This window comes from Mycteria americana, chromosome 1, assembly GCF_035582795.1.
Source record: "Mycteria americana isolate JAX WOST 10 ecotype Jacksonville Zoo and Gardens chromosome 1, USCA_MyAme_1.0, whole genome shotgun sequence".
Lineage (NCBI taxonomy): Eukaryota > Metazoa > Chordata > Aves > Ciconiiformes > Ciconiidae > Mycteria > Mycteria americana.
In genome coordinates this window covers 58,036,478-58,049,149 of record NC_134365.1, presented here as the reverse complement: position 1 = coordinate 58,049,149, position 12,672 = coordinate 58,036,478, and the positions used below count along the sequence as shown (strand labels likewise).

The following is a 12,672-nucleotide window of genomic DNA, read 5'->3' as shown; positions in this document are numbered from 1 at the left end:
TCTGTGTCCCCCCCCTAGCTGGGACACTGACATGCCCAGCATCCCTCCCCCCAGGGAAAACCAGCGAGGGCAGATCCAGGGCCAGCAGAGAACAAGCCTTTCCCTAGGGTGGCCTTCTGCAAGGAGCTGCATGGGCAACCCTCAACACAAGCCTGCCTCCAGCCCATCCTGCTTAAGCAGACACCAGTGTGATCCTCCTCAAGCTCAAGCCAGTCCAATTTTCCTTTTTGCAGCCTTGTTTTATGCTTTACGTTAACTTCCTCATGCTGAGGACAATTAAGTATTTCCTTTCTACTTGCTCTTAGCTGCCTGCCGAGTAATTTACAGCCCATGTTAAGGAAAAGAGAGCAACCTGCAGCTACCCTTAATCATGGTGTCAGGCTTTATCCTTGCCCTCGCTGCTGCCCCAGCCTCATGTGCCACTCCTCAGGGCCAAGCCAGGCTCTGCTTATGCCTGTGATAAGGCAGAGGATGGACTGATGCCCAGGGATGGCTTGGAGGTCACTGCAGGATGGACTGAGCACACAGCCATGATCTGTCACAGACTTAGACTATTAGAAGTCATTGAAGTCCCAAGGAATTTGAGTTTTTTTGAGTACAGCTGTTTTTCATCATTGCTCCAAGCAGTTTTTGCATCCTAGAGCCTGCTCAATAGCCAGGTAAAAACTGCTGACACTAGGAGTTAGTGGAAAACAAGGATTTGCCATGAGAATACATGAAGAACAGCTACAAGAATAGCTTTATCTACTAGCTGTGCATCATTCCCACCAGCAAATTCACCTGCAAAACACCCAAACACAGCAGTTTTGATATAATTTATTTGTCTTGGTCTTTTTTTTTCTTGCATAGGCATAAATTACAATCTGTTGATTAAAAAATAAAATTAACAAAACAGTGCAGCATTTGCAACAGGCTACAGCATCAAATACAAACTCGTCTCCTGCCTGTAACCATCTGTTTCTGCAGGGCTAATTTCTAACACATGTAGGGCAAACCAAGGAGGAGGGAGAATAGAGGAGGGAAATGGAGTAAATAAGAGAAATTGACAGCTGTTTTGCATTTCTCCTGCCTCACCAGGCTCATCTTCTGCATCAGCACTAGGATTAAATACCCCTGGGCAGAGATGCACATGCTGAAGCAGCAGTTTTATGTGCCCTCTTTTCCTTTGCAGCTTGGGAAAGTGTTACAGAAATCCTGCAAAAGCTGCTGCTGCTGGCAAGAGGCAGGTGGCTGGCCTCTCAGTACAGCTGCTCAGGCTGCAGCCCAGCACCAATGCAGAATTTGGGGGCTGAAAAACCATACACAGCCTCAGAATGCCTTCCTGGGGATCCTCATGCAGTTGGCATGGTGAGGCCTCTAAAACCTGCACTGTCCCCTAGAGAAGAGCATAAATGCCCAGGGTGACCTCTCGCAGGTATCTCCAGGGGGTTTTACCTCAGAACAGCAGAGACTGTCATCTCCAAAGACAGGGCAAGCTTGCCCTGTAAAGCCAACCACTCCCCACCCCATAGCCAGCAGTTAACACCCCCTGGGGAGGAGCAGAGACCCCACTCCAACTCCATTCTCAGGGAAAGAGGTCCCCCCTTCCCCCCTCTCACCAGCATGCCTGCTCTACCACAAAATCATTTTTCCTTGGGCAAAGACCCTATCAGCCCTGACAGCCTGACCCAGAGGCCAGGGAGCCAGAAGGGACATAAGAAAAGGGGTTTTCCAGCCTCGCGGTTATGGCATTTGCTCCAGCAGCCAGAGAACCCCTGGGGAAGGGGGGAAAACTTAATCTCTGCTCTCTCTTGGTATTTCAATTAAATACAGGAGCTGCTCTGCCGAGCCTGGGACAGGTCTAGGCATTCACAAAAGCACAACTCCATGTGCACAGGGCACTCACGGACATGACTCCAAGGCAAGCAGGCAGCTGTAGACAAGTTTAAAATAACTTTGGCTGTGGATGCCAAGAATTAAGACTACGCTCAATATAGGAGAGATTTTATCGTCACTGGATCTGGCTGCGGGTCTGCTTTCTCCCAGCAGCAGGGCCTCCCAGCTCTGCAGAGGGCTCGACAGGGTAATTTTAATCTGTTGGAGATGGGGCTGCGCCCTTTGGGCTCGCTTCCCTTGCTTGGAGCGAGGTAGACCCCTCCAGAAGGGACATGGTGCCATCATCCTCATTCCCTTGGGCTGGCACAGAGGGGATCAGGGCTCAGCACCTCTGCCTGACACACATCAGGGCGTGCTGAAGGGAGACGCTTCTTTGGCCCCAGCCCCTCCTCTATGCCCCTCGCCCTACAGTGCTTCAAGCAGAGAAGACCAGAATGGGAATCGATTCATGATGCTCACCTAGTGCTCATGGTGCCAGGGGAAGGACGATGCCAGCATCAGACAGGGCTGAAACGCTAAACACGAGCCCTTTAGCTTTTCTTTCAGTGAAACACAAGACAAATATGGAGGCTGTAAATGCCATCCAAGAATGTAAGCCAAACTAAGCGTGATACAGGCAGCCAGGAGGTGGAGTGGCCCGATGGCCATGGCACTTGTCAGCCCAGGGAAGGTCCCCGTGCATCCTTTCTGCAGTCCCCTGCTACAGCTCCCCCCACCACACCATGCATACAAGCAGGATTTACCTGCCCGCTGCAGGCAGAACTCCCCATCCCGCTCCAGCACGGTCCTCTGCCAGCCAGGGCTCGCTCAGGGAACTGAGCCATGCTGGTGAGGAGAAGGCAGGAGGAGAAGGGAGCCCTTCCCAGAGAAAGGAGGTCAGCCTGCGCCAGCCATCTGCCATCGGGGACCGGGAGGCAATGGAGGCAGCCCCGAGCGCTGCAGGTGGGGGGAGGCCCTGTTGCTCCCCACGGTGCAGAAGCTGCTGGCACCTGCAAGCCCTGGGGATTGCCCCGTCTCCTACCCGAGAGACCACCGAGGCACAGGGAGTCGTGCAGAGCGCTGGGGCAGCAGCTCCCGCTCACTGCGAACAGTTGCCTATGTACAAATGCAGCCATGAGCAAGAGGCCACAGCCACACGTTGCGGTCTCAGAGAACATCTCCGAAGCAAGGAGGGCAGGAGTGCCTCCAGCACCCCACTGAGCAGCAGTCCACAGAGGACTTCGTCTCTCAGGTTCAGCTACCAAGCCACCAACGACCCTTATTTTAAATAGCTCTGCTCATCTTATTCTAGATTATCCTACTGCACACGCTATTCTCCTACTAAACAAAGCTCTAGCCCTCTCCGTGTCTACGCCACTCACTTGAGCAGCACCACATAACATTCTCCAGTTAAGCAGAAATTGCATGGAAGAAGTCTTTTTTTCCTTTCTTACTACAAAAGAAAAAAAATCCCCAACTGGAAAATAACCCCCCTCCCCACCCCCCTTAAAAAAAAACCAAAACCACAGAACAAACCCAAAAGGGGAAGCAGGCAACAGGAGTTTTCAATAGCATCGTCAAGCTTAACACCGGGGAGCCGGCCAGCCAGGAGGGCCAACAGCATCACCAAGACCCAGCACAGCCACCAGCGGCAGGAGGGCTCGGACAGACTGACAGCAGCACCGGGACGGGCTCCACCACCAACGCGTGCCAAATTTCTCCCCTCCTGTTGCCCCAAACCGTTAGTTTTATGTTAATACTTCATTAATACTGTCTTATTTCCCCTCTGCCGGCCCAGCATCAGAGGTCTGGAGATCTTTACCTAAACCAACGCCAAGGCAGGAGAAATGACCCCACGTGGAGGGGAGAGACTCGGTGGCCATGAGCGGTGGCTCCCACCTACTCCAGCAGCACAGAGCCGGTCACCGCAGTCCCGTACATCGTATCGCGCCCAAGCCCGCGTGAAGCACATCACAAAATTACATACCCTTTCCCAAGCCCCGGCAACGCCAGGCGTGCCGTCAGAGAGGAGCAGGGCAATGGGGATGAGGGACTGCGCAGACCCGATAAAAAGTTAGCTTAAAAAGTTAAAATGTCCGATACGCACTGAAAACAAGCCAGGCTGCGCTAGGACCCACGTGGGATGCTCTTGCCTCGCCACCCCAGTCCTTGGAAGAGTGAAAGCCTCACCCCTTAAACACCAGCTCTTCTCCTCCCCAGAGGGGAGCAACTTCCCGGGGCGGCTGCTGGCACATCCCAGGATTTCTACATGCGAAGCGGCGGCCCAGGCGAATCCCCTCCTGCTGTCAGCCCAGCAGCATCCTCGTCCCACACGGGAGCCAGGGGTCAGTGCGCCGGCTCCCCGTGCACACGGAAGCGGTAGATGCAGGTGTATTCGGGGTGTCCCCAATTGCTCAGCACCCGGAGCTCCACCAGCTGGTACGTGCCCACAGCATCACCCTTGGGGAGATGGCGAAGGAAAAACGTGAGCCCTTGAGAGCTCTCGAGGGCTCAGAGACCCCAGGGGCCCCATTTTCTTCTTGGGGTCAGGTGCTCCGAGGGCAAAGCACTTACCTCCAAGTAAAACGTTTGGATGGGGTCGCCGTCATGGTTGTAGGTGAACTGCCCGAGGAGAAGACCCTCCTCCTCTCCCTCTTCCTTCAAGACCTACGGAGGGGAAGGGAGGCAGAAAAGGAGAACCGGGGGTGATCAGAGAGGGAGACGAGAGGCAATGAGCGCACCCAGGGCAGAAGAGGGAGACAGAGATGGAGACACAAGCACGCTTGGCCCCCGCTCCTGCTCTTCCAGGCCAAAACAAACAAATGGGGACAGGGGACAGTGGGGAGGGATGGGGGGGAAGACCAGGAGTTACATCTACTCAATCCCCTCTCTCCCAGCGTCCCTCAAAAACCCCTCCTGAAGCCTGGTGCTCCCCCTCTCCCCCCAGTACTGCTTCTTCCTCCTCTTCAGGATAAGACCAGCACCCCAGAGCACCCCACAGCCAGGTATGGGGCTCACTAGCCCTCTCCTCCTGCACCCTCCCACCGTGTCCCCCCGCTCCTCCCTTGGGTCCGGGTGAGGGCACTCACATAGACAGCAAAGTCCTTGGGGGCACTGGGGATGGTCCCCTGGGGCGAGAGGGCTTTCGGGATGTGCTCCAGCGTCACGGCGGTGGGGCGGATGATGCCAGAGAGGCGGATGACAGCAAAGCCTTGGGACCCACGAAATGCCCAGCAGTTCCCGGGGTTGACGTCTGGCTACGAGCACGGGAGCGAGACACCAGCAATGTTAATCACCATCGGTGCCATTTTTCTCCCCCCAACATCAGCCTGGCCGCTTGCTTGAAGCGACGAGAGCCCAATAAAACCCACCAAGCCCATGCAAGAACCAGCCTGGCCGGTCCTCCCCCTCAGTGGGGTCTCACCCCGAGGGTGCCCACCTGCAGGATGACACGGGGGGACTGTGAGTGGTACCACAGGGGGATGCCAAACAAACTCAGCAGCGCCGTCCGTGTCTCGTAGGTCTCCGAGCAGCGAGTGTTGATGACGCTGGCCCCTGGCACGGAGAGGGGACAGCAGCAGGTAAGCTGCATCCCAGCACCCCGTGGTCCCCTCCCCAGGATGGCTGGCTCGTCCTCTGGGTGGGCAAAAGCCCCCCGACCACCTACCTGCTGACTCCAGGGCGTAGTCAACCATTCCCACGCGGTCCTCGCTGTAGCGCTTCAGGGCCTGGCCCACGATGAGATGCACTTGCTGCAGCAGGAGCAGAGGGTACAAGAGGGGTGAAGGGCCAGGGCAGGCGTCCTGCCCCCCACCCGCCTCCACCCTGCAGGGACAGAGAAGGCGCAAGGACCTTCCCACAAAACAGTCAGGGCATGAATCACCATAGCAAAAACAACAGGACATGCATTTGGCTGGGAAGCCTCGTTAGATGTTGCTAAAAATACCCCAGACAAGAGGAGCTGTGCAATGAAGGGGCAACACCCAGGCACGCTGGGCTCGCCCGGCCCCATCCCAAAAGAGGGGCTGGCTCCAGGGGACAAGGGGCATCCTCCAACAGGTACCAGACACAACCTAACAGCCCACCCAGTCCTCCCCAGCATCATCTGCTGGTCCCTCCTGCCCCATCCTGCAGGCCTGATGAGAGCTCTCCCCATCCAGAAAAGGGGGAGCTGGCCAGAGCATCCTCCTAGAGCCAAAGCCAGCCCCAGGAGCTGGGACCCTGCCTGCAGCACCACTGCAGGTCTGAACTTGATGGTGCGCACAAAGCTGGCACAGACTGCAGGGACTGCTAATCCCGGCTTGATCCCTCCCCTCCGCTACCTCCGCAGGGAATTGCCAACAACTCTTTCCAAAGCAAGCAGGCTCATTTTTTCCCTTGGTGTCATTCTGCTGAAATGCTTTGCCCCAAATGACTCTGCAGCACTGCTGAAGAACGGGGCTAAACAAGATGCTGAACCCGTGGCAACATTGCTGGCACCTGCCCCATCTTCTGGACGAGCAGAAACTCGGATTTTAAGACAGCAAAGAGCCTTGCAGCTGTGCAGATATTGCCACCTGCAACCCCTTCCAGGCAGCAGGGTACAGACAGCCCAGGGGAGGCTGGCAGCAGAGAAGGGACGGAGGAGTTTCGGGGATGCTCTTGCCAGGTTGGATGTGAGCCCAGGATCGTTGTCCCAGCTGTAAGGGCTGTCCCCACGGCTCTGTCTTCTGCCAGGCATGCATGCCAGTGTCATCCATCCCATCTGCCCCCCCCCCCCCCCATGCAATGGGGCACAGCCCCCAATCCCACACCTGTGGTCACCATCACATCCCTGGGGCTCAGGCCAGCACTCACCTCCTCCGTGACCCCCGCAGTCCCCCCTTGCCGTAGGGCCACTCCAATACCAGCCTGAGCATCCCGTGCCGACAGCTGCCGGTCCTCTAAGACTTTGGCCAGGATCTTGCGCTCCAGGGCCTGGAGCTCTGCTTGCAAGTCTTCCCGCTGGAGGATGAAGCCAGCGGTGCCGTCCTGCCGGGACTGCGACAGGAACTGACTGACCCACGCCGGGAACTGCGCTTCCACCTGAACGGTGGGGACAGAGCTCAGCCCTGGGGCAGGGACCCTCGCACCTCCCTCTGCCGAACAGGGTGGGGACCGGGGACTCACGTCAGCCCGCACCGCCTTGAGCTGCTCCAGCATCCCCTCCACGTGCTTCCCCATCACCTCCTGGTCCGACTTGAGGCCCGCCAGCTCCCTCCTCACCGCTGCCACCTCCTGCTCCAGCTTGCCCACCTCCTGCTGGAAGCTCCCTCGCAAGCCCTCCTGCGCTGAGCTGTGCCGAGAGAAAAGCAACAAAACCTTGCGCCGACTGTCCCAGCTCCCCTCTGCAAACTGGGGGAGGAGGTTCGTCCCCCATCACCTATGCTCAAACCCCATCTGCAGCCCCAAACAGTTTTCACTCCTGTGACGATGACCTCTTCTACTGCATCCCGTGGGAAAACATCCCCAGCTCACCCCTTGGCTGAAGGGCCACATTCCCCATCGTGATGCTAAATGACAGCGGCAAAGGTCACTTGCTGCAATCGCCCTTTGAGCCCTGCTGCCAGCCAGGGCACTTTCTTGCCAACGTACCCACATATCCATCCCTCCTTTCCCCCCAAGACTGTACCCCTCAACCTCTCAGGTTTGCCCCAGGCAAACTAGACCTGGAAACCCCTCCTAAGCCTCGCTGTGGGGATTTCACCCTGCTACCTGCCTGCCCCTAACAGAGCGGTGGCTCTGCCTGGACAGCCAGCGTTACCTCTGCCACTCCGAGTTCAGCTCCAGCAAGCGTGCCTCCATCTCCTGCCAGGAGAAGGGGAAGGGGTGAGACCCGCGATGCCGGTGGTGGGGATGTCCTGCCTGGGTACCACCACACGCTTATCCCCCTTACCTGAGAGGCTTGTGCCATCTTCCCCAGGCGCCCGTCTAAATCTCTCTGCACCTGAGCTCGGAGGGCATCCAGCTCGCCCTGCAGGGTGAGGAACAGGGGGGAACATCAGAGCCTGGTCCCACATGCCCCCATCTCCCCGCGTGCCCCCCGCACCCCTCACCTGGAGGTGGCTGGTCAAGTCGTCGCGGAGATGCTCCTTGAGCCCTGCGTCCCGGCGGCTCATCAGCCCCTCCAGCAGCGCCAGGACATCCCCCGGGGGTGGCTCTCCCCCCGCCGCCACCGCCGCTGCCCCCCGCCGCAGCTCCCACCGTGACACCTCGGCCTCCAGCGCCTCAAAGCGCTTCTCCAGGGCTTGGAAGCGAGCCAGGAGCCGGTGCTCCCCCCGCAGCCCCTGCAGGCAGCAAAGGCAGGGCGCGATGCTGTCCCCCGGGGAGGTGCAGACCCCTGGGGGGCCGCCTGCTCCACAGGGGACCCAGGCCACCCGGTCCCCAGCGTCAGTGGCATCTTATTCATCTGCTGCTTCCCAGGAGAGGGCGGATGTTCCCCCTGCTCCATCCCTGGGACACCCGAAGAGCGAGATGGCCACAAGCTGGGGGAGCCATTTCCACCAGCGCGGAGCCACCATCTGCCCCATCCTTCACCTCTTCCCCATCCCCTGGAAGGGCTCCTTCAGCCATGGACCACACTGTCCCGGCTCTCCCTGCAAGGCACCCACCCCACCTGGGCCACCGCTGTGCCTTTGCCAAGGCTTACCTGGTCCAGCGCAGTCAGGTCCCCTGCCCCAGGCACATCCGAGGAGGACAGCTTTCCAGCTCCTCGCCACGGGAAGGCAGGGAAGCTGAGTGTCGACAGCCCGTATGGGTAGAAGTACCAAGCTCCTGGGCATGCGGGGGGATGAGATGGTTAAAATGGCAAGCCAGTAATGGGCCACAGCAGGGGACAGGGTGGACGTGCAGAGGCTCAGCCATCAGCATCACTTAGGGTTACCAGGAGGCCCCAGCACAGGGGTGCAGATGCACCAGGGTACCAAGAGCCACAAGCACTGAGCTCAGGGCCATCCCATCCCATCCCCTGGGTACAGCAGTGGATTGCTCTGCATTGCCCCAGATCTCAGGGCAATAGACCGAGCCAGGCCGACTCACCGTAGGCGGCAGCAGCAAGGAGCAGGAGGAGCAGCAGCAGAAGCAGGGACCTCTTCAGCCATGGGTAGCGCCTGGAGCATGGAGAAGAAAGAGGCACCTGTAGGACTGCAGCCACCTTACCCCACCGCAGCACTCCTCTGGATGGGGGCCAGAGGGAAAACAAAGCCCAGCTGGGTTTCGGCACAAGACACCCACCCCACGCACACCGGGCTCTGCAGGGCACCCCCTCTCCAGGGTCCTGTGGGTTTCCCCATGCCTCCCCCATCCCGGTGTCCCACCACCATGCTCACCTGGAGAAGTGGACACCACCCAGGCCGGGAGCCGTGCCGGTGAGGTGGTGCCAGGCAGCTGCCAGCCCCGAGAACAGCCACGCCACGAACCGAACTGCCGGGAGAGAAACCGAGCCTCAGGTGGGGTCCCGGCAGAGAGGTCCCCTCCGTCCCCCAGGATGCTCCCACAGGGGCATAAAACCCCTCCACCCAACGAGGGAACAGCACACACGGAACATGGGAAGGGGAGATGCTGGCAGGGAAAAAAGGTGCTGCTAGAAGCCCCTCCGCCAGCCCTCCACTCACCTGGGGAGGTGAGCACCTGCCAGAGGAAGGAGCCCACCCGGGAGACTGCAGTCCTCAGCCCTGACCCAGAGCTACTCTGGCCTGAGTAAAAGTGACCTGGAAAGGAAAAAGCGAGGCAGTAAGTCACCCAACGGAGCCTGCATCCTTGTGTGTCGCCCAGGGCAAAGGATTTGCACAGGGGGTGGAATGCACGGGGGGCTGGCAGCACCCTGGGCACAGCCAGGCCCTGGACTGGTCCCCTTGGGGACGTCTCCCCCAGCATCCCTGCCACCGCAGAGAGGCTGGTGCATCCCTACCGGCGTAGTCGTCTTCCGAAGAGTACCCGGATGAAGAAGCGTAGGTGTCGTACGTCTTGCTCTCCAGCAGCCCGTTGATCTTACTGGACTCTGTGTCCCCTGTGCCTCTTCTCCTCCTGGTGGAGAGATCCCCACCTGCCCCCAAAACACAGAGTCCCGCTGAGAAACCACCCACCCCCACCGGGGGTAACCCCGTCAGCTGACCTGGGGGGCTGCCCCAACACCCCCCCAGTGCCCAGGGGGGTCCCCAGCTGCCACAGGAGGGAGGGCTCACCCCAGTACGTGCTGCTGTCCAGGGCATCGTCCAGCACGGAGCTGCCCAGGGCAGCGAGGCCCCGGCTGCCCCCCAGGTAGGACTCGCTCATCAGGGACTCGCTGTAGTAGGAGGTTTGGGTGCTGGGGGCAGGAGACAGGCGCTTCGTGCTGCTTGATTTCCTCCTGATCGTCCTGCCGGGGGTGAGAACGGGCTCATCGGCCACGCGTGGTTACGGGGTGGGGTGGGGGGTGCCACGGTGCACCCGTGGGGGAGAAATGGGGAATTCTCCCCAATCCCTCGGCTGGCATCACTTCCCCCTGCACCCCGCACCGTACCGGATGGCAGCAGGTTTCAGAAGGTGCAACCGCTGCTTTGCGAAAGGCCTTCCTGCCTGTCCCCAGGCAGCTGCCGCACCACTTCCGCTCGCATCGCTGCGGTTTTCCGGCCCGGCACTTGCAGCGTACCTCCCTCCCGCCATCGAGCCGGAGGCGGCCACGGCTGGGAGGAGGCACGCAGCCACCCCGGGCAGCCTCCCGTGCCGGGGCAGGGGGGCACGCAGAGGTGCCAGGGGCGGGGAGCACAGAGCTTTTGGTGGAGCGGGGGCACGGCTAGTGCCAAGGTGGCCGGCGGCCGCGCGGAAACACGGCGAGCTCGCCGTCATGCTTCCTTCTGCAAGCCGCCCCGATGCCCCACCCCGAGAAGGTGCCCCATCTGGGGCGTGGGATGGCGTGCCCTGGCCGCGTTTGGGAGAGGGGAACCCCCCCACCCCTGCACCCCACTGACCTGCCAGTGCTCTCCTTGAAGGGGAGCTGCTGGCCCCCCAGCAGGGAGCTGCTGCTGCTGCTGGTGGTGGCATCGTCGTCCCCGGGGTAATAGCGCGTGGTGACGAGGCGCTGGCTGCGACGGGACATGGCGGCGGCACGGGGGTTCACGGTTCACCTGGGGGGCCGGTGGGAGAGGAAAGTGTCAGTGGGAGAGACCCCACTCGCGGGGGACCCCGCTCCTGCAGCCGGGGTCCCGGCACACACCGAAACCCCCTCCCGCGCAGGCGGCCGTGGGGTGCCCGCTGCGGCTGGGGGTGCTGCGAGCCCGCCGCGGGGCACCTGCTGCCCCGGCCCGCCCCGCCGCCAGCGCGGCCGCCTCCCCTTATAGGGTTATAAACCCCCTTCCCTTCCCTCCCCTCCCCTCCCCTCCCACGGGCCACCCACGCGAGCACCCACCCACCCACCCACGCGCGGAGCCGCTGCCCCGCCGGACCCTCTGCACCCCCCCGGCCGGCTCACCTCCCTCCGGCCCCGGTACGAGCCGCCCGCAACTCCCCCCCTCCTCCTCCCCCGCACCCGCCGCGCCCCCGCCCCACGCAAACCCACCGGCGAGCGGCGCACAGCGCGAGTGGAGCCCCCACCGCCCCTCCGGCTGCCGCCGCCGCTCCGCTCCCTTTTGTTTTGCGGGGGAAGGCGGCCCCCGCCCCCCCCGGCTCCTCCCCTCCCCCCCCCCCGCCCCCCCGGCTCCTCCCCTCCCCCCCCGCCGCCGCCCCGCCCCTCTGCACCGCGCGCGCGCGCCCGCCGGGACGGCTGCGGGGGGGCCCCTTCGATGTCCCCTTCTTTATTATTGTTATCGTTATCATCATCGTTCTGACTATCATTATTATTATGGCTATTGTCTTCTTATTATTGTATTGTATTGTATTGTATTGTATTTTATTTTATTTATTATTATCGTCATCATTTTGGGGGGAGGGCCCATCCCCACCCCCTGGCTGCCCACGGGGGTCACCCACGGGTCACCACACGCCTCAGCCCCGGGGGTGCTCCCCCCACCCATGCCCGCCAAGGGCCGCAGGCAGCCCGCGCTGCCAGGCTCCCGGGCAGGTCCCGTGGGCGATGCCGGCCCGAAACGGGGGCTCCCAGGCGCAGGGCCGCGCCCCCGCCCCGTGTGGGTTTTGCTGGCCGGTTTGCCAGCCCCGGTGGGGTGGGAAATGCCCGGCACCCCACGCACCACCCGGCACGAAGGCGTGGCCGAGCCCGTCCCCGCGGCACAGGCAGCCCCGCTCGACGCCCGCGTGCCCGCGCCGCCTCGACCGGGCGGGCGGGTTCTGCTGCTCCCCGGGCCCGTGGCCGCAGACACCCCGCTGCCATCCCTCTCGCCCCACGGGCGGCCGGGCCGGCTCGGCAGCGGGGCGCGAGCCAAAGCCGGCTGCTCCCGTGGGACTTGAACGCGCGGCTGTGCGGCGGGGCCCTTGTGCAAACTCGGCTGAGAAACCAGCCGCCCTCCCACACCCCCGTTTCTAAATCTGACGGCGCCTCGGAAAAAGATTTGCCTGGGGGGGCTCGGTGAGGGGGGGAACCGGCCGCCTGTGTCCGGACACGGCTGTGGGGCCGCATCTGTGGGGCATGGGGCGGCAACGGCCGCGGCGGCTTTGGGTACGGCGGCAAAAAGGCATTTACAGAAAGGGTTAAAAAATATGAAGGCGTCAGAAGGGGAGTAACCTGTTGCAAAACAGCCCCGAAACCTCTTCCTCCCCGTGCTGGGATTTGGTGCGCAGGCCGGGGCAGAAGCAGGAGGACGTCCCGCCGGCGTCGGGGGGGCACACCACAACAAACCCCGATTCAGAGTCCCTGGCCCCGTTGTGTAA

General features: G+C 61.3%; 1 protein-coding gene across 2 annotated transcripts; it reads right to left on the bottom strand.

Annotated features, from left to right (window-relative positions):
• Window positions 1-804: 804 nt before the first annotated feature.
• SUN2 (Sad1 and UNC84 domain containing 2) lies at window positions 805-11,508 on the bottom strand. 2 transcript variants are annotated; one of them, XM_075500544.1, is made up of 18 exons: window positions 11,408-11,508; window positions 10,821-10,976; window positions 10,056-10,228; window positions 9,782-9,916; window positions 9,486-9,581; window positions 9,201-9,294; window positions 8,911-8,981; window positions 8,522-8,646; window positions 7,929-8,159; window positions 7,769-7,846; window positions 7,637-7,680; window positions 7,003-7,168; window positions 6,691-6,918; window positions 5,522-5,606; window positions 5,294-5,409; window positions 4,944-5,111; window positions 4,429-4,521; window positions 805-4,314 (listed from the first exon to the last, which is right to left on the bottom strand). In XM_075500544.1, exons 2-18 carry the CDS (start codon window positions 10,946-10,948, stop codon window positions 4,201-4,203), a joined length of 2,145 nt encoding a protein of 714 aa, XP_075356659.1. In that variant the 5' UTR covers window positions 10,949-10,976; window positions 11,408-11,508; the 3' UTR covers window positions 805-4,200. The 2 variants fall into 2 exon arrangements, with proteins under 2 accessions (XP_075356659.1, XP_075356668.1); XM_075500553.1 differs by lacking the exon at window positions 7,929-8,159.
• Window positions 11,509-12,672: the final 1,164 nt, after the last annotated feature.